Here is a 26,423-nt window from a genome sequence, read left to right as displayed (position 1 = left end):
ACCAAGCCTTCAAAACAAATTATGTATTTATGTGAGGAACTGGAAAAGACATTTCACCTCAAGTGAAAACTGGAGCATTTTAAGACAAACACAATGGGAAGAGTCACTGCTTATGTTTGCATAGCATATTGGCCTTGGCAAAGCTCAGTGTACTCCTCTCTAAACCTTGCCTTCAAGGAAAATTCAATGTGGGTGGAACCACTCAGGCTAAGTATTAAGGAGAGAGGTTATCTAGTGGGTGGAGAGGAATAGTCAGGGAGTTTGGATTCTCTGCTTATTCCACAGAATTACATATGTAAATATCAATGGGATCTTGACCCAGGCCAAAAAGAGGCACAGGAATACAATGGATTTACAATTATGGATGCTTTATTATCTACAGTCAAAAGCAATGGTACAAAAGCTGTTTTATTTACCAAGCGAGTGCACTAAGGCCTGTGGAAAATTTTGGTCATTTCTACTAAGCTGTCAGATATTTGAGGCAGCTGGCCAGACGGCTGTGTTTTATGTCCTGGCTTAACATTTTCGAGGCTGCTGAATAATGTAGATCCTTTTTAGTGGAGTGACCTTCTCCAGGGCAGGTCTGGGTTTTTGATGTGCCATGTGCACTCTTGCTGGGAATTTATGGCTGATCTAAAGGTGAGAAGGAAAGAAAAAATAAGCATATTGGATCTTCTGGTCATGAAATATTAAAGTAATAGAAAACAATACAGTTGGTCAGGAGAATTTCACAATTTTGTTTACTTCTTTGCTAGCATCTGTTTATCCCATACCACTCCCAGCCTTGGGCTCAAGAACGTATGTGTTAACTTGGGTTTTCCCTCATTAATTTTTCTCTAATTATAAAAATTATGAAATACATCTAACATATATGTGTAGAATATACGTAACTTGTATGTATACATTAGATATGTTTTGGAGCAACATCTAAAAAATTTTTTTTAATTGTGCTAAAACTATATATAACATTTTTTACATGTATATTTCTGTGACACCAATTACATTAATCATGTTGTGCAATCATTGCCAGAATCCATTGCCAAATTTTCTGTCACCACCATAAACAGATACTCAATATGAAGCAACATTTTTTGAGGTAGAAATGGTTAACTGCATCTGCATCAAACCTCTGTAATATGAGTAATTACTCTGGCACTAGTGTGCATATTTGGATCACTATATTCTAAGAAAGCTATGGGGATACCAGAGAAGGTCCTGAGAAGGAAAACAACAACCAAACCAAACCAAACCAAACCAAACCAAACCAAACCAAACCAAACCAAACCAAACCAAACCAAACCAAACCAAACCAAACCCGTTGCTGTCAAGTCGATTCCAACTCATAGCAACCCTATAGGACAGAGTAGAACTGCCCCATAGGGTTTCCAAGGAGCAGTGGTGGATTCAAACTGCTAATATTTTGGTTAGCATCTGAGCTCTTAATCACTCAACAATACCTCAGTTGTCAAAAGATCAGAAAAAAAGAACCTCTGAAAGAAGTTAAGAAGAGTTGTTGTTATTTGTTGGGTTGAATTACGTGAAATTGCTATTTTTGTAGGTCAAAAATGGCTTAATATTGGCCATTTTATATGGTTCGAGCTAAATAGCCTGTGAAGAGAAACGAAGAATGACTTACTAGCTTCAGGTAACAAAGGCTCTCATTAGCCATCTCCACAGAAGAAATATATGAGGAAACAGGCTTAAATATATTTAAATGAACACACATTGAGACTTCTTGACAGTAAGAGTAATTTCAAAAGGAAATAAGAGACCTTATGCAATTTTCATCAAGGACAGCTTTAGATTGCCAGCATGCCAGTGCTGCTGAGCACTTTAGATGTAGTTTTCCCAGCAGGAGAGTTTGGACCCAGTGACCTTTTGGGTTCATTCCAGTGCTTTGCTTCCAAGCCCACCAACACAACATAAACGGCATCTTCTTTAACCAGCAAATAAAGAATGCCTCAACCCACTAGAATTTAACTTTTCTTTGTTGAACTTAGACACCCTTATCTTGACACTCAAATTAAATAAAAGAGGAGGTAAACTGTTCTCGATCCCAAGCATCACATTGTTTATGGCTCATTTGAACTCTTCTAAGCCAGGGAAAACAGATATGCCTTATGTCTCTTCTCAAATGTCCCGGCCCAAGCTCTAGACACACAGCATTCCCTTTCATGTGAAACTTGACCTTAAAAAGTTCTTTCTTCTTGTTCTTAAAAAATTAAACATGCTGGAAGAATATACACAAAAGTGTTAACAACGGTTATCTCTGAGGGATAGAACTATGGGTAATTCCCAGTCTTTTTCTTTACTTATTAGTGTTTTCCTAATTTTTTTTTTTTTAGAATGAGTAGGTTCAAGTTATATAATAATTAAGCCCAAGGATGGTCTCTACTGGTATTCTAGCAGAATGGAAGCAACGTAATTGAGATATTGGTCACAAATATTGCCTTAGAGTCTAAAAAAAGAGCTAGTGTCTTTTCTCTTGTCAGATCAATTATTATTGGACCATATGACCTGCATTTATAGTGTGGTAAGGGCAGAGTGGTTACTTTTCCTTTTAATACTAGAACCAGAAGGAGACTTAAGAGGCCACTGACTTCAGTAGTTTGATGTCGGGCTGGATGTCTTCAATCTCCACCAAGATGGATGGATTATTTCAGGTTAGCTTTAAACCACATTCAAGAGATCACAGTTTGGAAGAACAATTTGGTTAATTGCTTAGGGCCAAACGTAAGGTAAATGTGTGTGAAAAAGAAAACAAACAAGTGACTCTGATATAACAGAAATCTGGGCAATTAGCCAAGGGGAGATGGGGCAAGATGACAAGTTGGGACTGGAAAGGACAAAACCACATGTTGATTGTTCCGAGAGAGGTGATGGATGGAGTTGGGAAAGGAAAGAGGAGGGGAGGACTGTGTTAAAACACACTTCTTGCTTAATTCGGCACTAATTCTTTATTTGGTCATCTCTAGGGCCCCCGGTGCCGCAAGCAGTTAAGCTCTCAACTACTAGCTGAAAGGTTGGCGGTTCGAACTCACCCAGAGGTGCCTCAGAAGAAAGCCCTAGCAATCTGCTTCCGAAAGGTCACAGCCTTGAAAACCCTGTGGAACAGCTCTATTCTGCACACATGGGGTCACCATGAGTCAGAATCGGCTAGATGGTGACTAATAACAACAACAGGGTGATCTCCACGACTATTAGGGGCTATATTTTAACCAAGGCATTTAAATAAGGTTCTAAAAGTGGTGTTCAACTACTTCTCAGGAGGCGAATGTGACAGATTAGAATGTCTGGACACCGAGTCAGCCCCTGGGGCCCCTTGGCCATCTATGAATTGGTTTGGGAAAGGCTGGAGAAAGGGAAAAAAAAAAAAGAAGAAATTCAACAAGATTGAGAAAGAAGTGGAAATAACTCTGGAAAAGATAATAGCTTCAGAGAAACCGCCCATAATTATTAAGCTACTAGTGTACAGTCTTTGGTGGGGAGGGCAGTAGCAGGCTTATGTAACAACCCTTGGAAACAAGACAACACAAGGTATCAAGTTCTCTTTCTCAAATCATCCACCCTCTTCCACCTGGAACATCTTGATATGGAAGAATTTGCAAGTTGTGAGTGGAGAAACTACAGAGAGTCTGATGCAACTGTAAATAAACTGGTCAACCCCTTGAGACCCATAGCCTGCCTGCCGTCTTGAATAGGCAAAGGGCTATGCCTGCCATCTTCTGTGATATAGGAACTAACTCCCTGTCTTTAAGCTATCTCCTTACTTAGGTATGCTTCTTGTTTCTGGCCAAGTTGAGGAAAACAAGAGACTGGGGTGGCAGGACCAGCTGAAACTGGCAAGAACTAGATCTGGCCCACCAGACATGCACACAACCATCCACCCCCATTCTCTGGGTGACCCCAGAAGTCTTCTCCCACAGGACAGAGCCAAACTTTAGCCACCCAAGATTGGAGGAAGGCTTTCAGAAGTGAGGGGTCTGAGCCTAAGATCCGGTCTGAGAGACACCCACCCGCCACCCTCCCGCCCTGACCCTTTAAGACTAAGCAAGCGAAGAAAGGCCAGACTGCCCCCGGAATGACTTTTCGGGCCAGACCAATCAGCTAGCTGGCCTCACTTCGAGGCGTTCCTGAAGACCCCAGACCCCATTTATTTCGCCCATATAAACCTCTTGAGCTATTGTTCTGAGAGCCATCTTGGCAACACAAGTCTTGGTGTGCTTCTTTGCTTGCCCAACCAAGTAAAGCTGCTTCTTTCGCTTTCGCCTGTTTTCATGTCTCCGTGGCCGCGTCGAGCAGGCCTGGAACAGTCTGGTTATACCCTCACTACCTAATACTGAAATACCTAAATACCCTAAATTTTTTTTTATTTAAATAATGTTTTATTGTGTTTTCGGTGAAAGTTGATGCAGCAAATTAGGTTCCCATTTGACAATTTCGACGGAAATTGTTCAGTGACATTAGTTACACTTTTCACAATATGTCAACATTCTCTCTAATTCCATTCTGATTGCTGCATTTCTATTATTCTAGTTTCCCTGCCCCCTGATTTTCTCATCTATGCTTTAGAATAATTGTTGACCTTTAGGTCTCAAATAGATGGAGTATAAATATCCTAATTCTTTGCTATCGTTTTTATATCAATGGAGATAGGAAGATTTTGTTTTCAAGCCTGAACCAGAAATAGGTAGGAATAGCTTTCCAGAGTACAGCCGGCTGTGCTTTAGTCTGATGTCTTTAACTTTGGGGGATCTCTGGAATTTTCATCATTAGTCTTTATAAAATGCTAGGGTTTGTAGAATGAAAGATATTTCTTATCTGATTCATTAGGGTAAGAGAGACTCTAGGTTAAAAATAAGAGTTTAAGTTAAAAGATGGACCACGAGGGAAAGAATTTAAGGCCAGAAATATGTGTCAGGATACTGCCTTGCTGGGGCTCCATCACAGGGCAACAGTATTGAACTTGAAAAGCAGATCAATAGAAACCCTCACTTTGAGAATTTGCCTTCATCTTAGGTAGCTGTGACCTTAGAATCTATATTTTTGGTTTCAGAGAAAAAGCTAAGGAAGTGGGATAAGGGTCTTTATGATTGGGGCTATGAAAGAAATTCTAGATGCAAGCAAATCAGCCACAGGTTTTGTTTTAGAGTCTGAGGTTGGGTAGTATTAGCAGACTGGCAGCTCTTCCATTTATCTTTCCAGGGTGTTAACTTCCAACTTGAATTGCTGGCACTTAAATTTCCACACCCTGTTAAGCAAAGTGCTTAAGACAAAACATTCAGCTCCAGTCAATGAAATTCAAGGATACTTCTACGGTGATGTTAATCTACAGAACAAGAGAAACCTTTTTAAATTTGCTGATGCCTTTGATAGCTTTCTCTACTCCCACCCTCATCCCATTTCGTGTGCATCTCACTAACTTCTGTGCTGGCCCGTCTGGCAACTTGAAAAATGGCCCCAACTTTAACTAAGCTTAAACATTCCACCACCTCTCCACACCATAACCCAACCCTATTCCTAATGTTTTAACTGGATACTTCTATGTTCTGAGACGCTTCACAACCACTGCCAAATTTAACTTTCATGAACGTCCAGAGAATTAATACATTTGGCAGTATCATTCGCTCTCTCACCTTCCGCCTTAAAAAAAATTAAGTAAATGAATAACCATAAATCTCAGAGGAGCTATGTGACTTCTAAAAGGTCAAACGATTTCTAAGCATTAGGTAGTACTTAGTCTAAGACCAGGTCTCTCAGACTTTTAGCTTAGAGAGCTTTTGGAGTTATATGACCCTTTTTGTGCAGGAATATAATGTCATGTGGTCTGACATTGCATGCATCTCTGATCTTTTGGAGACTGGATAGGGAAGTCGAGAGGAAGAATAGCATGGAGGGAAAGGTCTGCATGGGAGGAGGAGGTGGGGAAATTTTAGTCTCCTTCCCACTTAGGTTTGTATAATTCCAACACATTTGGGATTGCTTTTCATCTCCCAAATCAAACCCCAGGTTGGTTTTAAAGTAAGGTACTTGTATATTCCTGGGTGGCACAAATGGTTTGTGTTGGCTACTAACTGAAAGGTTGGTGGTTCGAATCCACCCAGTGGCACCATGGAAGAAATATCTAGCTATCCACTTCCGTAAGGTTGTTGTTGTTAGTTGCCATCAAGTCAATTCCTACTCATGGTGACCGCATGTGTGTAGAGTAGAATTGCTTCAATGGGTTTTCAAGACTGTGAGCTTCTGGAAGCAGATCACCAGGCCTATCTTCCGAGGCAACTCCAGGTGGGTTTGAACTGCCATCCTTTCAGCTAGTAGAGTAGAAGAGCACTTAACTGTCTGTGCCACCTAGGGCCAACTGAAAACCCTACAAAGCACAGTTTTATTCTGACACACATGAAGTCGCTACGAGTCAGAATTGACTCTCGATGGCAACGGGTTGTGTGTGTTTTTTTTAATCCATAGATTAAATAGCATATGGACAGACATTTCTTGCCATGACTGAATGTTTGATGAGATCTTTGGATAGAGGAGATATTGTCATTGTCTCAGACTTTAAATTCTTAAAATAGGCATGAGAATTAAATAATTACAGCTGGCTAGATGACTGTTGATAAATGCAGAGGGTATTACCCTTGATTCTGTTACTATATTTCTTCTGACCAATTTTATATTGCCTTTGTGACAATATATATTGTGGGGAAAACCATTGTAAGCTAGTGAACATTTATCAGAAGAGATCTGTATCTATAGTCTCATATCTTTTGTATCTCTAAATATCTTTATATAGATATATTTTTTATCTTTTTTTATGAGGCTGTATAGGCATAGTAATTAAGAGCTTAGGCTGCTAACCCAAAGGTCAGCGGTTCAAATGTACCGGCTGCTCCTTGGAAACCCTATGGGGCAGTTCTACTCTGTCCTGTAGGGTTGTTACAAGTCAGAATCCACTCGATGGCAATGGGTTTGGATTGGTTATAGTTTACATGGCAGTTTTTTTTTTCATTTTTTAAAATGAAAGCATAATTTACATACAGTAAAATTTACCCTTTTTAGTGTACATTTCTGTGAGTTTTGACAAGTGCATACAATCTTGTAACCACCCCCACCATTAAGGTATAGAATTGTTCCTTCACCCTCCCCAAATTACCTTGTGCCATTTTGTAGTCAACCCCTTTATCCACCCCCAGCCCCTGGCAGCCACTGATCTCAGCTGATCTATTTTTTAGAAGGCACTTGTCTTTCCTGGACCTTCCAAGGTTGAAGGAGCCCTGGTGGTGCCTTGTTTAAGTGCTCGGCTGCTACCTAAAAGAGCGGCGGTTGGAATCCACCAGCTGCTCTGTGGGAGAAAGATGTGGCAGTCTTCTTCCATAAAAATTTATATCATTGGAAACCCTATAGGGCAGTTCTACCCTGTCCTATAGCATCCCTCTGAGTCAGAATTGGCTCGATGGCAATGGGTTTGATTTTTTTCGGTCCAAGGTTGAATGTTATGAAATTCTAATATACGTCCAGTTGATTATGATTTCTGGGGGGATTTTTCTTAGCTGTAGGAAAACACGTGGATCTCACTAATTTCAATATTTGAAATAGTCACTTTTGCTAATCTTGGAACTTATATTTGATGCTAGTCACTTTTTCTTCGTCTGGATTCCAAGTGATGCCCTGCAGGATAACTGCCTGGGGAATGGCAGCTAACACTTACTAAGGGTTGAGTGTGTTTGGCTCCATGCTAAACACTTCAAGTATATTATTTACATTTTATTCTCACAACATCCTTCTAAAGTAGATATTACTAATAGCATTCCTGTTTTACAGATGAGGCAACAGAGGTACAGAGAAGTGAAGAAACCTGCCCAAGGACACATAGCTGGTGAGTGGCAGAGCCAGGATAGGAACCCAGGCAGTCTGACATCAGAGCCTGCTCTCCTAACCAGTAATCTGTGCAGTCTTAGCCACAATCCTACTACTGTCATGTGAAGAATCCTTCTAAATTCTAAACATTGAGCTGAGCTACAAAGTTGTTGTTGTTAATAGGTAAACCCATTGCTGTCGAGTCAATTCTGACTCATAGGGACCTGTAGGATCAGAGTAGAACTGTCCCATAGGGTTTCCTAGGCTGTAATCTTTACAGAAGCAGACTGCCACATCTTTCTCCCATGTTAATAGGTATAGTTGCTGATTAAAAAGTTGGTGACAGCACACCATCCCAATTTTCTCTTACAGTTTCCAAATACAATCTTATATTGTTGTCACTATTTTTGGGAGAGATTATTCATTATTTCTTTGAAATAAAGAAGTAATATTTTTAACTGAAAGGGAAAGAATCCCTCTATGTCATATACGAGGAGCTCTGGAGATGCAAGTGGTTAAGCGCTCAGCTGCCGCAAGGTTGGTGGTTTGAACCCATCCAGCAGCTCCACAGGAGAAGACCGGACGATCTGCTTCCATAAAGATTACAGCCAAGAAAACCCTATGGGGCAGTTCTATTCTGTCACATAGGGTCGCTATGAGTTGAAAATCGACTTTGCGGCTCTTAACAACATGTTTTATATACAAATACACGTATGTACGTAAAAAGACAAGATAGACTCTGGCATCACAAGTAATGTACAACACTGTTGTTGTTAGTTGCCTTCGAGTCAATTCTGACTTATGGTGACCCCATGTGTGCAGAGTACAACTCCTCCATACGTAATCAACCTTTTAACCACTCCTTTAAAACATTTTATTTCAAGTTAATATATATCCTAGGGGAACATGTCTATTCTATCCAGTTCCACTTACAACTGTGGGCATTTTCTTTCCCCCTGAGGAAGAGGCGGTTAGCGGGCAGGAGCAAGGAAAGGTGAGATGGAGGAGTGGGCAGCTTGCGTTGCCCCGGCAGGGTATCTATCATCCGTCACTGCCCTTCTGCTAAGCCAGGAAGGCAAAAAGAGTCACTTAGGACCTCGCCCCAAATCTATCTGAGCGAGTGAATCGAGCCCCTCACAGTAGAAGTCGCTGTAGATGTAGCCTACAATCAAGATGCTTTTCTGTCTTTTAACATTTTGGATTTCAGACAAATCTTTTCATTTCACTGTCATAAAAGCAATGCTACGAACCCTAAGAAAAAGAGCACAGACGTTCCTCTGCAGGAAGCGCGGTTCTGAGAGCTTCCGGAGAAGGAACTCATTTATCCACACAACAACCCTATGAGGTATGTACTGTTACTTATCTCCATTTGACAAATGAGGAATCTGAGACACAGGATAAGTAACTTGCCCAAGGGCATATGGATAGTAAGTGGTGGTATCAGTGGCCAGTGGGGGCCCCAGAATGTCCCACTGTATAGTCACTGCTCTAATCTTTTGCGGAAGCTGAACTGATGGTCCTGAGGCCCCTGACTTAGGCAGTGGCAGCAAGTCTTCCTTCTGCGAAGGACGCTGGTCCTCTCCCTTCAATAAATGTGAGAGCAGCAGGAAGAGTGTTTCTTCATTCCTTTGAATGTAAGGCATCTGCCTCCTAGGAGTAGAATAAGAATCCTCACTCAGCTCACCTACAACATTTAAAAAAAACTGTTGTTGTTGTTAGGTGCCATTGAGTCCATTTTCAATTCATAGTGACCCCATGTGACAGAGTACAACTGCCTCACAGGGTTTTCTAGGCTGTAATCTTTACAGAAAGGAGCCCCGGTGGCACAGTAGTTAAGCACTTGGCTGCTAACCAGAAGGTCAGCAGTTCTAACCCACGAGCCACTCCGAGACAGAAAGGTGTGGCAGTCTGCTTCCATAAAGATTACAGCCTTGGAAACCCTGTGGCTCAGTTCTACTCTGTCCTATAGGGTTGCTACGAGTCAGAATTGACTCAATAGCAAAGGAGGTAGTGGTGGTTTTTTTTTTCGGTTTAATATTTACGGAAGCAGATCACCAGGTCTTTCTTCCACAGAGCCACTGGGTGGGTTCAAACCACCAACCTTATGGTTAGCAGTTGAGCACTTAACCATTGCACCACCAGGGCTCCTGAAAAACAAATGACTGAATCCAAAACCAAGACACTATGTCTCTGGTTGTAGTTTTCTGAATTTCTTGTGCTACCTAGAAAAAATTCAGGAAATTGAAATAAAAATAACAACGGTCAACCACCTTTATAAACAGACTTTACTGCCATAAACCCAACCCATGCCCAGCCTTCCTTCAGCCCTAAACCGTGTAACTCTCCACCACCACCCTTACCTCAAGTCAAACGTTTCTTTAAGGGAATGCTGTGGTGGGGAGGAAGGTCAAAAACTGATGAATCTCCAACACACAGGCTGTTTCTTACAAAAATATGCCAATGTTCCGGAAAATATTTGGGATGGCAAAGTCAAGTTCTGCAAATTTTGCATCGTGTTTCTCATTTTCTTGTTTTTGAAATGATTTATTCAGTGGGTACTTTAGGAATTTGGGAGAAATAGCTTCTCTCACCAAACCACTCTGTGTTCCTCTTACTGGGAACAGATTCTCTCATAAGGATGTCAAACCTTTGGGTTGGAAAAAACCTCAATGGTCATCTGCTCATTTGCCCACACAGGCTGATATGTTGGTAAATACTGACTTGGAGCATTGGGTTTGTCTGTCTGGGTATGTGTCACCTCACCCATGGCCTACCTTCTCCAATGCGTCATTCAGGGCATCCATGGTCAGTATTTTGGCAACATTTGCAATGGCACTGTGAAAATGAAAAGAAACTTCATATAAGACTTTAAGACTTTCACACTAAAGAAGCTAACTGATTTAACAGAGCCTTTAAGCTTTCACAGTTGCTCTTGAGTTGATTCCGACTCATGACGACCTCACGTGTGTCAGAGTAGAACTGTGCTCGGGAGAGTTTTCGGTAACTGATTTTTTGGAAGTAGATCACCAGGCCTTTGTTCCAAGGCATTTTGGGTGGACTTGAATGCCAACCTTTCGGTTAGCAGCCAAGTGCGTTAGCTATTTGCACCACCTGGGGATTCCTGGGAACACGTAGTAGACAAAAAATCCTGCTTCTTTGTGTCCAGGTGATACAAGCTTTGTAGGCCAAATTATTATTATAATTATTTTAAACTTTTCATTGAAGTATAATATACATGAAGAAAAATGCACATATCGTAAGTGATCAGCCTGGTGAATATTCGCAAACTGAACCCACTAGTAAAACCAGCACACAGATTATGAAACAAAAGATGACCGGCGCCTCCCTTTGTGCTCCCCACTACCCCCAAGGATAACCACTACCTTGACCTACACCCCTTAGCTTAGTTCTGATGGTTTTTGTACTTCATGTAATGGACCATACAGCATCTACTCTTTCATGTCAGGCTTCTTTCGAGTTATTCTGCGGGAGAATTACAGTTGGGTAGAGTCTGTGGTACAGTTTCTTGAAGGGAACTCTGCACTTGGCATATTCTTTTGTTCTGGGTGGTTCGTGTTGGTCAGTAAAAACAGTTACTGGGAAATAGACATAGATTGATGATACTTAGAACTGTATTTTCTATGACATAATTTTAAAAGCAATTCTCCAAGAAGATGTAATAAGAGGTACTGGTCAATGAAAATGATGTACTTATATCTTGTGCATATGCCTGAGCAGGAGATGAAGTAGCAGAGGTAGGTTTGAGTCAGAATTGACTCAATGGCAACAAGTTGGGGTTGGTAATGAAGCTTAAGCTTCAAGGCCCCTACCTGCACTGGCCATTTCCATGGTCCGGGGAGGAGCGCTAGCAATTTCGCATTTATAATTTTGTATTATTTTTATTTAAAATGGTCCCCAAATTGTATAAGCTTCAGACTCCATATAACTTGCCCCTGTCCCTGGTAAGTAGAGAAAGAAAGCTATTTCCCGCTGTTCAAGTTCTATAGTAGTCCAATTCCCATCTTTTCACGATTCTTAGAAAAACAATTGAGATTTTTAAAAGGGTTCCAATCCCCACTCTATTACTTTCTAGCCAACTCCTCAGTAGTTCAGCTGATGTTAGAATTAATGGTAGGTCCTCATTTTTCTGAGGTACAGAGAAATAAATGACTTGTCCACTAGCTGCATCCTAGGTCATTTCTAAGCCAGGACTCTTCAGGTCCTGAGTCCCTGGCCCAGGCACGTTAACCTGTGTCACAATAAACAGGGTTAGGCTTGAGGCTGGTTTCAGAATCAGAGCAAGTTTTAGAAATTAGCCAGCTTTGAATTTGACCACAGGCTGGCTTCCTTTACAGAGCACATTCTCTAGTCTAGAAACTGTGCTAGATGCTGGGTCACATGATAAACAAGATGTGACCCCACCACTCTGGAGGACTTACGGCTTCATTTTCATTATGTAACTATATTTCCTATTTTCTGATAGCAGAAGAAATAAATGACTTACTGCTAAAGGGGCAAATCTGTATTTTATTTTAAACTGGAGGTGGAAAATCCTCAAAAACTTCCTTCCCAGAAATTGGGAAGAAAGCTTTAAAAGTGATTTAAGAAATTCCACAGCAGGAAATCGATTTGGCACTTCCTTAAAAAGCTAGAAATAGAAGCACCATATGATCCAGCCATCTTGCTCCCTGGAATATATCCTAGAGAAATAAGAGCCGTCACACGAATAGATATATGCACACCCATGTTCTTTGCAGCACTGTTCACAATAGCAAAAAGATAGAAACAACCTAGGTGCCCATCAACGGATGAATGGATAAACAAATTATGGTATATTCACACGTGGAATTCTACACAACAATAAAGAACAACGATGAATCCGTGAAACACCTTATAACATGGAGGAATCTGGAAGGCATTATGCTGAGTGAATTTAGTCAGTCACAAAAGGACAAATATTGTATACGACCACTATTATAAGAACTCAAGAAAAGGTTTAAACACAAAAGAAAACATTATTTGATGGTTACGAGGGTAGGGAGGGAGGGAGACGGTTATTCACTAACTAGATAGTAGACAAGAATTATCTTAGGTGAAGGGAAGGACAGTACACACTAAAGGAGAAGTCAGCACAACTGGACTAAACCAAAGCTAAAAAGTTTCCTGAATACAACCAAACACTTCAAGGGACAGAGTAGCAGGGGCGGAGGTCTAGGGACCATGCTTTCAGGGGACATCTAGGTCAACTGGCATAACAAAGTTTATTAAGAAAATGTTCTGTATCCTACTTTGGTGAGTGGCGTCTGGGGTCTTAAGAGCTAGCAAGCGGCCATCTAAGATGCATCAATTGGTCCCACCCCACCTGGAGTAAAGGAGGATGAAGAACACCACGGACACGAGGAAAGCGTTAGCCTAAGAGACAGAAAGGGCCACGTAAACTGGAGACTACAACAACCTGAGACTAGAAGAACTAGATGGTGCCTGGCTACCACCAATGACCGCCCTTACAGGGAACACAACAGAGAATCCCTGTTGGAGCAGGAGAAAAGCGGAGTGCAGAACTCAAATTCTAGTGAAAAGACCAGACTTAATAGTCTGAGAGTGGAGGAACCCCAGAGAGCATGGCTCCCGGACTCTGTCAACCCAGCACTAAAACCATTCCTGAGGCCAACTCTTCAGTCAAAGATTAGACTGGACTATGGGACATAAAATGATACTTGTGAAAAGTGTGCTTCTTAGCTCAAGTAGATACATGAGACTAAATGGGCAGCTCCTGTCCAGAGATGAGATGAGAAAGCAGAGAGGGCCAGGAGCTGGTTGAAGGGACATGGGAAATCCGGAGTGGAAAAGGAGGAATGTGCTGTCACAGTATAGGGAGAACAATTAGGGTCACATAACAATGTATGTATAAATTTTTGTATGAGAGACTAACCTGAGTTGTAAACTTTCACTTAAAGTACAATAAAAGGAAATTAAAAAAAAAAAAGAAATTCCACAGCAAGCGTCTATTTCCGTCAGAATTCTCTTTCAGAGATTGGTGCCACTTAACATTTAAGGAGGTACCTTGAGCATCCCCTAATGGATTCATACTGAATCACTCATCAGCTAATCTGTCGAAACCATCTTGAAATTGATAGTCTCTGAAATGGCTGTCATTACACTACTTGGAAGAACTAGTTCTGTGTTTATTTCTTTTTGAAAGTACTCATTTTCCTGAACTAGGGCTTAGAGAGGGCGGGCCATTTGTGTGTGGGATCCAGCCACTCTAAGCCTTTCCCAGTGCAGCATGTCAAGGTTATGGCAGAAGGAACAGGAGGAACCAGCCTCAGTGTCTATATGCGCCTTCCGCTGTGCCAAATATGGTGGCTATTAGTTTCTAAATAACTGAGTGATGCATTTAAAACAAGAAGAAAGTCAGTTAGTTTTAATTCAGGAGATTTGCTTCACAGAAAGTATATTATGAAAACAGGGCAAGTGAGGGACAGTATTTTAAAGACTCATCTGAAACTAAGATAAAGGGATGTGCGTCAGGTTTGGATGCATTTACAACCGCGTGTTTTAAGTGAGGCAGAGAGGCAGGCCGCAGAGAGGAGGAGGCGCGGTGGTGGTGAGGGTAGTGAGAAAGCCCTCCACGTTATAGCCATCTTTCACACAGTGGCCTTTTCACCTTTAGCCCCCCTCTCCCCCACCATCACCACCAATCATCCCTGTCACCCCCACCGCACTCACTGCCAGCGAGCTCCAACATCACGTGACTTATTATCTCTCTCCACCGTTAGCAAATGCACCGGAGACCTTGGTTTGCCCTAAAATCGGAAGGCCTCTGACTTAGGTAAAAAGAATCACTTAAAACTCCTCAAGATGAACAAGGAGAAGAAATTGAACCGTCCAGTCCCTACCTTGTTTTCTCTAATCCGGTTTTCTTGGTATGCCTCTCCAAGACTCCAATTTCTTGTTTTTTTGAAATTCGCATTCCTCCGGCTTTAACTGTCAACAAATAAGCATCAACAGAACAGTCATCCTTAGACCAGCAAGACAAGGCTTGCTTTGTTACGTAAGGTATGAATTTAGATTGGAAAAGAATTTTAGAGTTTTTTTTTAAAAAATTGCTTGTAAACTTGTACCTAAAACAACACAATAAAAAGCTATCCTGAAACACCATAATAAAAGAAAAAAGTATTTTGAGGGGCAAAGAAGGGAGGGGACGGGCTGAGGCCTACTTTATATTTTTCTGTAACTGTGAGAGGGGCCTGTTGCTGTTGTTGTCTTCTGTCATGGAAATGACTCCCATTCATGATGTTACTATGTCTTACAGAGTAGAACTGCTCCATAGAGTTTTCTTGGCTGTAATCTTTACCAAAGCAAATCACCAGGCCTTTTCTTCCATGGTGCCACTGCGTGGGTTCAAACCACTAATCTTTTGGTTACCAGCCAAGCACTAACCATCTGCATCACCCAGGGATCTTGAGAGAGGGGCACACTACTCCTACCCTCTGCAATCGAGTCGATTCCGACTCCGGAGAGGGGTGTACTGAGGCTAAAACACCAGCAGAAGGTTACACCTTGGCTTTGGGGAGGAGAAGAACAGACTCCCTTGGCATTTTACTCAAAAATATTTTTTCTTGTTATCAAACCAATTACTTTCAACACGAAAGTAAGCGACAATTAACAATGCGACTCTTCTGTTTTCCCACAAGATTAAAGTTTGTGCATGGTTTGCATTTTTTTTTTTTTTTTCCAACTAAAGCTTTTCAAAGCCAGATCCTGAGAGAGATGAGCCAGAAGTCAGGACATGCACTGATAACAGGCATTCAATTCAGCAGAGACGTCTTCCATCCCACAGCACACCCACGTTCCATTCCAGACCCTAACCCTCGGATGTTGGCCAAGCTCAAGTGTTCTAATGAGTCATTAAACTACATTAACAATCCTGCCATTCAAGAGATCAATTAGTGTTAATTAGGCTACAGATGACCTAACAGCAATTGAAGTGTTTAACAACGTCAGATGAAATCAATTTTTGAAAAGGAACAACCCATTTCAGACTGCAAGTCCAATCAAATACTTTTTTCTTGTTCCCAGGAAATTTGCACATCTAAAATCTGACAAGCCCAAATGAGAAAAGGCTAAACAGACATTGATTTGTTTGAACCTGTTATTTCTTTTTATGGATGTGTCAGATTGGTAGTTTTCTAAAACTACCTCCAATAACGTGAAAAATAAGAAAACTATATTCTGTTTCTCAATGCCTGTGTGACTTGACTACATCATTGCTCTTTTAAAAATATTATTTATTTTTATTATATAATACATATATAAGGCACACAGTTCAAAAGACACACAAGATCTACAGTCTCTCTCCCACCTTTATTTCCTAGAGCCCCAGTTCACGCCCTAGATACTGCCAACGTTACAAGTTTCTTATGTATTCATCCATGGATATTCCATGCATATACTTATATAGTGTTTAAAAAAAAAATGGTAGCCTAAGATACATATTGTTCTATACCTTGTTTATTTTTCATTTAACCATGGTATTTTGGAGATTTATATACATATCTATAGATATCTATAGATAGATATCTTTCCTTTTAACAGCTGCATTAAAATTGCATTATATGAACCGTCTGTTTTTACTTAACCAGTTTCCTAATGTTGGACATTTCAGGTATTTCTAATTCATTGCTATCACAAACAATGCTTATAATCAATGCCCTTTTATATATATAATTTTGCCCATGTGCAAGTATAGTAGTGGGATAAATTCCTAGAAGTGAGCTAGTTAGCTCTTAAGCGTATGGGCGTTTGGAACTTTGCTAAAGTTTCCCACCTTGTTTTTTTGCAGAGGTTGCCCCTGTTTACATTCGCAACATACATGATGACAGTGATTGTTTCTCCATACCCCTGGCCACAATGGGAAGTATAAAAACATTAGGCTTGGTCAAACCAATAAGTAAAAACAATTGTACCTTGTTGTTTTCATTTGAATTTCCTGTGTTTTGCAAATGGTTGAGATTGCTTGTGTATGTTTTAGAAGCCGTTTGTATTTTCTTTTCTATGACCTGTTCAAATTCTCTGTCCATTTTTCCTATTAGGTTGCGCTCTTTTTCTTACTGATTTATAGGTGCTTTTGTCTTCGATTGCATTGCAAATAAAAAAATGGAAAATATTTTACCAGTTAGTGCTTTTTGGCTGAAGTCCCTGGGTGGTGCAGACAGTTAAGTACTCAGCTGCTAACCAAAAGGTTGGAGATTTGAGTCTAGCCGGAGGTGCCTTGGAAGAAAGGCCTGGCTATCTACTTCTGAAAAATCAGCCATTGAAAACCCTGTGGAGCAAAGTTCTACTCTGACACACGTGGGATCTCAGTGAGTTGGAATCAACTTGATGGCAACTGGTGGTGGTAGTGGCTTTTTGACTTTGTTGACGATACTTTCTGCGAAGCAGAAATTTACTGTTTTTATGTCAACTTACCAATCTTTTATGACTTCTGGATTTTATATCACTAAAGAATTCACCGCTCTGATATTTTATAAACATTCTTCCATGTTTTCTACTAGAGATTTTATGCTTTCATTTTTGTATAATTAATCTTCAATCATATATTTAAATCCTTGACCTTTCTAGAATGTATTTTGTGTGAGTCATGAGGAGGGATGCAAAATTTTTTAAAATGATTCCAATAATACTGAAAAAATACGTATATATATGACTACTTCTGTTCCATTAACCTGTTCATTCATATGCCATTACAACACCATTTTAATTATTGTAGCATTATATTTTAATATCTGACAGAGTTATTCTTCTCTGATACATTTTCTTTTTAGAATTTTATTAGCTATTCTTATCTATTTTTCCGTATGAATTTTAGAACCAGTTTGTCAATTCCATATAAAAAAGTCTTCTTGATATTTTTTTAATGGACTTATTTTAAGTTTATAGATTATCTTAGGAAAAATTGATATCTTTATGTTGTTGATGGCTCCCGTTTCAAGAACATGGCATGCTTTCTCATTGTTCACATCTCTTTTCGGTTACCTCAGTAGCTTGTTCACATAAATCTTGCACATTTCTTATTAGGTTTATTCCATAAACATGTTATCTTTTTTTGTTGTTGGTGGTGATAATATAAATGAGATCTATTCTTCTGTTATATCTCTATTGTTTTCGTATTAATGTTATTAATTTTATACCCAGATGTTACTGAATTCTTTCATTGTTTATCATAGCTTTTGGTTGATTCTCTTAGATTTTCCAGGGAAAAAATTGTATGAACTACAAATAAAGATTATATTATTTCCTCTAGAATAGAGTTAAATAGTGGTGATGGTGGACATCTTTGCCTTCCTGATTTTAATGAGATTGCTTTTAGTGTTTCCCCACTAAGCATGATGTGTACTTTGGGGGCTATAATATGTTGAGACTCAGTTTCCTCAACATACATATATGTTGTGTGTTCTCAAGTTGATTCTGACCCAATAGGACAGAGTAGAACTGCCCCATAGGGTTTCCTAGGCTGTAATCTTTTTTTTTTTTTTTAATTGTGCTTAAGTGAAAGTTCACAGTTCAAGTTAGTTTCTCATACAAAAATTTATACACACACTGCTATGTGACCCTAGTTGCACTCCCCATACTATGACAGCACACTCCTCTTCCACTCCGGATTTCCTGTGTCCATTTAACCAGCTCCTGTCCTTTTCTGCCTTCTCATCTCACCTCCGGACAGGAGCTGCCCATTTAGTCTCATGTATCTACTTGAGCTAAGAAGTACTCTCTTCATGAGTATCATTTTATGTTTTATAGTCCAGTCTAATTCATATCTGAAGAGTTGGCTTCGGGAATGGTTTTAGTTCTGGGCTAACAGAGAGTCCAGGGGCCATGTCTTCCAGGGTCCCTTCAGTCTCAGTCAGACCATCAAGTCTGGTCTTTTTACTAGAATTTAAGTTCTGCACTCCACTTTTCTCCTGCTCTGTCAGGGACTCTCTGTTGTATTCCCTGTCAGGGCGGTCATTGGTGGTAGCAGGGCACCATCTAGTTCTTCTGGTCTCAGGTTATTGCAGTCTCTACTTTACGTGGCCCTTTCTGTCTCTTGGGCTAATAGTTTCTTGTGTCTTCGGTGTTCTTCATTCTCCTTTGCTCCAGGTGGGGTGGAACCAATTGATGCATCTTAGATGGCCTCTTGTTAGCTTTGAAGACCTCAGATGCCATCCACCAAAATGGGATGCAGAACATTTTCTTAATAAACTTTGTTATGCCAATTGACTAGGCTGTAATCTTTATGGAAGCAGATTGCCAGGTCTTTTCTCCCACAGCGCAGTTGGTGAGTTTGAACTGACCTTTCAGTTAGCAGCCGAGAGCTTAATCACTGTGCCACCAGGGCTTCTTTATATATATACATATATATGTTTGTATGTATATTTTCATCATATTAAGGACATATCTTTCTATTACTCATTCATTAGGCTTAAAAATTATGAATAGATGTTGAATTTTATTAAATACCTTTTCACCATTTATGGATATGATCATATGGTTTTTCTTCTTGCATCTATTAACAAACTGTATTAATAGATGTCTTGCTATTGAATCATTTTTGTATTCATAGAATAAACTCTGGTTAGTCATTTTGAATTATTAAGTTGTTCTCTTATTGGTTATAAATGTTTCTGACTGCAGTTTTGTAACGTTAAATTCAGTCTAGGAAAAAAATGGCATCCTTATACATGATCTGCTTTAAATTCTTATCATGTACATACATAGAAGAAAAAAAAGCATACTAAGTAATCAGCAAAAGAAATAAAATTATGTAGAAATATCTTCTGAACAGCCATGGAATACAGAGGTGAAATAAACCAAAGGATGGGCTTTTCGGGAAGAGTGTTTGAAGAGACATCTATATTTCTGCGTGAGAAATGTGCTTGTCGACAGCACTGTTGTCTAGTCTACCCGTTGTTGTTGAGTCAATTCCAACTTATAGAGACCCTATAGGACAGAGTAGAACTGCCCTACAGGGTTTCCAAGGCTGTAAATCTTTATGAAAGAAGACTAGCACATCTTTCTCCCTCAGAGCAGCCGGTGGGTTTGAACTGCCGACCTCTTGGTAGCAGCTGAGCACTTAACTACCCATCACCAGGGCTCATTATCTGGTCTACCAAGGGGAAGCAAATTGGAGGAGATCTGGGCGCCGGCCTTCGATAACCCTCCCAATAATATTTTTTATTCTCCTTCAAAAGTAAGTGCTTTTCAAATATCTTATGCTGTAATTCTTTTCTTGTTAGTTTTCCTTGATGCCATTGTTTCTATACATTTTCACCTGGATTGATTATTATCTCCAACTATAGAAGCTATAGGTGGTACAAACATTTAACACACTTGGGAGCTAACCCAAAGATTGGAGATTCAAGTCCACCCAGAGGTGCCTTGGAAGAAAGTCCTGTTGATCTACTTCTGCAAAATCAGCCATTGAAAACCCTACAGAACACAGTGCTATTCTGGCATACAGGAGGTTGCCATGAGTCAGAATCGACTGGTTTTATAGAAGTAATATTGTTACAGTGAAAAACAATAGTTAAAAGTGAGAAAACTTTTGGAATGTTGAGCTCTGTGTATTTGAAAAGACATTGACAGTCTAGAGAATGTGCCAAGGAGGGTGACTGGAGTGGAGAAGGAAGCTGTGTCACATGAGGAACTAAGGAATCTGGAGGGAACACTGCTGAAGAAACAAAGAGTAAAGAGGGGTTAAACCAAAAACCGAACCAAACCCATTGCCGTCAATTTGAGTCCCATTCATAACAACCCTGAAACTGCCCCACAGAGCTTCCAAGGATCCCTGGTGGCACAGTGGTTAAGAGCTCAGACCGCTAACCAAAAGGTTGGCAGTTCAAATCCACCAACTTCTTCTTGGAAACTGTATGGGGCAGTTCTACTCTGTCCTATAGGGATTGCTATGAGTCTGACTGTGAGTTGGACTCAGTCATTGATTGAATTGTGTCCCCCCAAAAATGTGTGTAGCAACTTGGCTGGGTCATGATTCCTAATATTGTATGATTGTGTTATCTGATGTGATGTCCTTATGTGTTGTGAACTCTACCACTATGATGAGATTATATGTGATCTCCTCACGTGTTGGAAATTCTATCACTGTGATGAGGTTATACTGATGAGGTTGACAAGATCAGTGTCTTAATGCAACCTCTTTTGAGATATAAAAGAGAGAAGTGAGCAGAGATACCTGGGAACCTCACACCACCAAGAAAGCAGTGCTGGGAGCACAGCGTGTCCTTTGGACCTGAGGTTCCTGCGCTGAGATGCTCCCAGACCAAGGAAAGACTGAGGTATCACAAGGACCTTTCTCCAGAGCCGACACAGAGAGAGAGCCTTTTCCTGGAGCTGAGAGAGAGAGCTTTTTCCTGGAGCTGATGCCCTGCATTTGGACTTGCAGCCTACTGGACTGTGAAGACAATAAATTTCTCTCTGTTAAAACCATCCACTTGTGGTACTTCTGTTAGAGCAGCACTAGATGACTGAGACAGACTCTATGGCAATGGGTTTAATCTTTATAGAAGCAGACTGCCACATCTTTCTCTTCACAGCAGCTTGGGGGTTCGAACTGCCATCCTTTTGGTTAGCAGCCGAACGCTTAACCACTGAGCCACCAGAGCTTCTTAAAGAGGGGTTAAGGTGGTCATTTTCAAAGATCTGAGGAGCTGTGTGCCACAGGAGAAGCAGTTTCATGGTGAGGAAATGTAATATAGGTCAGATAGCTCTTTACTTCCTAAGCTCTATGACCTTGAGCAAGATACCTAAAGACCTCTGAGGCCCAGTTTCCTCTACCTTCAAAAGGGAATTGTTCAGGGTTGTTCTAGAAATTGGAGGTGACCTGATAGACATTTACTAACTAGTAGCTATTGGTATTTATCTTATGTTGTTCCAGAAGAAAGAATGAAGACCAATAGATGTAAGTTCCAGGAAGGCAGACAGGGCCGTAAGGAGGGTAACTAGCGCCCAGGGGCAATCTCTGAAGTGCGCTCTGCACCCACTGCCCCCAGTTCAAGCGCCCAGGTGCAATCTCTAAGTTGTGCCCCCCTCCCCAATTTAAGAGCCTAGGGGCAGTCTCTAAATTGCGCTCCCCCCCACCCCATTTCAAGAAGAATAGGTGCTGATCTCAGTGACATGTCAACAGAAACAGCTCCCCTCGCTTTTCCAGCCGCCTCGGTTAGGTGCCTTTCATAGTAGCTGGCTTGTCGGCATGCCATTCCGTGCCTCATCTGGCGCCGCCTGGACTTGCACCCGGGTTCAAGTGCCTCCACTCTCCCCCACTACTCCTCTGAAGGCAGAATCTGACTGTATTATAACAGTTTGCATTATTCAAAGTGAAATAGATTGCCTAGTACAATGGTGAATTCTCTGTCCCTGAGTGTGTTTAAGTGAAGGAAAGAAGTCTACCTGCCATGAACACCTTAGGAGAATTTTTAGGAATTCCATGGAAGTTGAACTAGATAATCTTTATTATTACGAAGTCCTTCAGTGATCCTAGCCTTTCTCATCTGCTTCAGAAAAAAAAAAAAAAATCCCTTTTCTACCTTTGGAAGAACATAGAGCAGTTAAGAGAGAGAGAGAGAGAGAAAAAAAAAAAGCCAAAATACATAAAAAATAAATGCAAGCGTGCGAGTTCTCCATTCTTAAGAATAATAAAACAGAGACATTTGGATGAGGGGGAAGCCTTCCCAGAAGAGTCCTGCTTTCATTCAGCGGTCTTTGAACTAGAATCCTCTCTTATAGGCCTGTGGGATCCAACTCAGTGATTAGGAAACATAAGTATAACAACATCTTGGATATCCAGAGCCCTTTTCTTGTACCTAACTTGTTCAGGGAAGTGATTTCACCTGATCACCCAGGTACAGTAGAGATAGGCAGAAGATAATATCCCCATACTATAAGTGGATACACTGAGATAGATATTAAGGCTGGCATTACATTGGGGTGACTGAACCAGATGGAACCAGTTTGTGGGAGGGTCCTCTTCAAAGCTCTGCCGGGAACACTTGTCTCCCAGTATCTAGATGAACCATTTTGCATTCAGTAAGTGTTTATAACCCAGTGCAACCAGGCTCTTGCCTGTTGTGTTTATACCAGATAGATCTACTGAGGAAACCTCTTCAAGGTCTCAGTGTATCCAGATCAACCCATTTAACTGTAATCATTTACATAATACCATGTTTGGGAATGTACTGACTTTTAAGTCTTTATAGAAGGAGCAACTGGATTTGGGCAAAGTAAAATATGAACTGATTTAACATTTAGCAGGCTCTTCGGTACACATACTTAAGACTTTAGGTTCTTTCACGAAGCAGAAGGAACTAGAGACAGAAAAGGTAAAGGAGAGAGATGCTCTTTTGGATGATTTCGTTGGAAAATCCAAATTTATACGGGGAAAGTGAAGCTTTGCTTCCCTATCCCTAAGTGTTTTTGCAGTTTATACCGTCAAAAATAGACCCTTCTTTAGTTTAGAATTCTATATAGTAATTTTCCAGTTAAGCTTTTCCAGACATTTTGCAGTTTTTGGTGGAGAGTAGTCAAGATAAAGACAAGCTTGCAAGAAAAATTAGGCTTTCTCCTTCACTAATCAGTGAAGAATGTATGTAAAAAAGCTGAACAACAGAAAGGTTTATGGAAACTCTGCCTTGTGGCTTAGAACTTCTGTTTGAAGATTTTAATTAAAAGGTTAGATATTTGCAAATTGCTTACTTTGCATTCACAGTTGACTTTTCAGCCAATTTTAAGCTGCCAATCAGGACCCAAATGACCCTCATCAGGAAAAGGGTGTGGAGAAGGCACAGGGCTTGAGAGCAAGCGGGCTTTGGAGTGAGGTTACTTTCATTTTCAGATCTCAGCTCTCCTGTCTACTAACTGTGTGGCCTTGGGCAAGTCCCTCAACCTCGCTAAATTTCACTGAGCTCCTTTGTGAAAGGAAGATGATGGTACTACACGCTGTAGGGCTGTTGGGATGTCTAGAAGGCTCTGTGCATTGCTGGGCACCCAGCTAGTGCTCAGTGAATTGCAGTGGACTCTTTCCCCAATCATGATGTTTGGCAGTGGTTCTCACCACCTCCTTCTTTGAACCTCACAGGTCTGTTCCTCTCTCACTTTACCAAACTGATTCAAGCAGACTGAAATTGAGAGAATCAAGCTTCTGCTTGTTTGTTTTTAATGATACTGGCCTTACGCAGTTACGGTCTTCCCAGTTTTCTGCATTAGTTCCACACTTGAGAATACAGCCTCCCCCTAAACTTCCCTCTCTCTTTAATGAGACAGAAAACTGATTCTCTCCAGGGGTTCAGTGGTGATTTCTCTTAAGGCTTTGATTCATTTGGCTTAAACCAAATAAAAAAGTGCACAACATGTGTCCAGTGGCACTTTACATGGGCCAACTCTTTTAATAGTCACAACAACCTTATAAGACCTATGTTATTTATTACCCCTTGTTTTAGAGATGAGAAAGTGGGGGCTCAGAGATGAGAATGAAAGCAGGTTCAAAGCCAGCTCTGTCAGACCTTTCCCACTGTACCATGTTGCTTCCCACTTCCAGGAATCTGTCTTTTGCTTATAAATTCAGGGGAAGATTTAAAGGAATTTTGGGACCTAATTATTGTTCCATAAATAAAATTCTGCAACACAGCAAACCGGTTCAGGCTTAAAATATGTAGCAAGACGTGCTGAAGGATCAGGCTTCTTTGTTCCCTTGTTCTCAGTGGGGAGGCGAAAGTCTGCCTTCATCTTCATTCTAATTATCCAAAACCTCTTATTGGCGGTGTCACTGTTCATAATAATTAATTGTCATGCCAGAGGCATTGTGACATGCTTGATGGAGTCATGGTGTGCTATGTACACAAAGTAATTAGCAATCATTAGTGGTGGGGATAGAAAGTTCCTAGTGATTTTAGTCAAACTTTCATTTTGTTAAGTTTATTTCTGTGTTCTTTGTGCATAAACGTAATTTAGCATGTCAGGTTTTAGCTTAATGGTTTTACGAAGAATTGGGATGAAAGTGGCTGGAAAAGAACGATGTTCTTTTCCTTTTGCCTTTATCTACATAATGAGCTTCTCTTCTAATAATTTGCATATATAGTTCCTAACCATGAGTTAGCGTCATTATCTTTAAATATAAACCAAAACCTCAAACCCATAGTGATCCTATACGACAGAGTAGAACTGCCCCGTAGGGTTTCCAAGGCTGTAATCTTTACAGAAGCAGACTGCCACATCTTTCTCCTGCAATCTTTAAATGTAGATAATGTTAAATATTTCTAAATCCAATTACGAATATGAAATGTCAGTAGTGTGCCAAAGAAGATCAGGGTGTTTTGAACTGGAAACTCAGAATTAGTTTGAGTTTCTAAAATTCTGATTTCTTTCATCTGGGTTGCCCATCAGAAAGCTACTGAACCTCTGTGTCAATTTTTTACGCCTTGCGAAGGTTATACCTGTGATCACCCTCGGCAGCACCTTGGCTTAGAAATGCCGAAGAATTATAACAATAAATAAATTTTGTAAATGGAGAAAGGCAAGAACAAAGAGGTCGAGCTTTAGAGAACTTTCTTAAGGAACAAAGAAGGAAAGCAGTTGAAGGAACATAAACCTAATTAAAAATCGCCCTCTACACTTCAGCCAATCCATACGAACATACGGTTAAGTACAATAAAATTAATTTCCATGTTGCAGAGAGCAGATAATAAATAGCACAAGTTAAAAAATTTGTGGATACTTTGCAAACATCTTGGTAGCTACCTTTTCCAGTCAGGCTCCTTCAGGAGTTGCGTCCTTATTAAAAAGTGCTTCTCACCTTGTTGACAGGCAAACTCCACCACTGATAACACTGCCCAACCACAAAGTCTGAAGAGGGAGCGAGAAACGTGGGTGCTGCCTGTGCGTGGAAGCTGGTTTGCCTGGGTATGAAGTCAGATAGTGTACAGGCAATTCGGGGAGACTGAGTCTTAGAGCTGGAACCTCCAGGAAGGATAGTAGTGACTCTATCGGACAGGGTAGAACTGCCCCATAGGGTTTCCAAGAAGCAGCTGGTGGATTCGAACTGCTGACCTTTCGGTTAGCAGCTGAACACTTAACCACATGTAGGTGGGAAGAGTTATAGCTGGCTCCATAGCCAGGGAAGGAAGGGCCAATCTCCCTACCTATCCTTCTCCACAAGCGCTGAATCCCTTTTACCACCTCCCCTACCCTCAGTATAATTAGGTTTTAATTGAACGGGGCCTGACAAATCCCCGAGTAGTTTTATACACAAGCCTAGAAAGATCAAAGACACAGGAGGAAATCGGGCTGCATGAAGTTAAAGTCCTAACGGGTAGGTTGAGAACCTCTGCTCTGTTGGGGTTGTCCTGTTGCAGGCATTGGTAGAAGGAGGGGCAGCAGCAATAGCAGCAGAAGCATGAGGCTGCTACCGTCTGCAGGACAGAGGGCAGGTGGGCAGCCTACCTGCGGGAGGATGCCCCCCTTTCAGCGGGGAGAGCAGGACTTGCACTTCATTTTCCATAGTGAGTGCCAGTGCTAGTGCT

General features: G+C 40.8%; 1 protein-coding gene across 1 annotated transcript; it reads right to left on the bottom strand.

Moving 5' to 3' along the window:
• Positions 1 to 349: 349 nt before the first annotated feature.
• DAPL1 (death associated protein like 1) lies at positions 350 to 26,423 on the bottom strand. The gene is made up of 4 exons (XM_004375410.1): positions 26,344 to 26,423; positions 14,754 to 14,841; positions 10,629 to 10,689; positions 350 to 633 (listed from the first exon to the last, which is right to left on the bottom strand). The coding sequence occupies exons 1-4, from the start codon at positions 26,399 to 26,401 to the stop codon at positions 517 to 519; spliced, it is 324 nt and encodes a 107-aa protein (XP_004375467.1). The 5' UTR covers positions 26,402 to 26,423; the 3' UTR covers positions 350 to 516.

This window comes from Trichechus manatus, unplaced genomic scaffold (genome assembly GCF_000243295.1).
Source record: "Trichechus manatus latirostris isolate Lorelei unplaced genomic scaffold, TriManLat1.0 scaffold00036, whole genome shotgun sequence".
Lineage (NCBI taxonomy): Eukaryota > Metazoa > Chordata > Mammalia > Sirenia > Trichechidae > Trichechus > Trichechus manatus.
Note: the sequence above shows the minus strand (reverse complement) of the source record. Positions and strands in the feature narration are given on the sequence as shown.

What these genes read in the sequence shown, in the direction of transcription:
- DAPL1 (XM_004375410.1), bottom strand. Translation starts at nt 26,401, where the DNA reads ATGGAAAATGAAGTGCAAGTCCTGCTCTCCCCGCTGAAAGGGGGGCAT. An exon ending in AGGGGGGCATCCTCCCGCAG is followed by an intron (nt 14,842 to 26,343) that starts GTAGGCTGCCCA and finishes ATTTGTTGACAG; the next exon opens with TTAAAGCCGGAGGAATGCGA. An exon ending in ACCGGATTAGAGAAAACAAG is followed by an intron (nt 10,690 to 14,753) that starts GTAGGGACTGGA and finishes TCATTTTCACAG; the next exon opens with TGCCATTGCAAATGTTGCCA.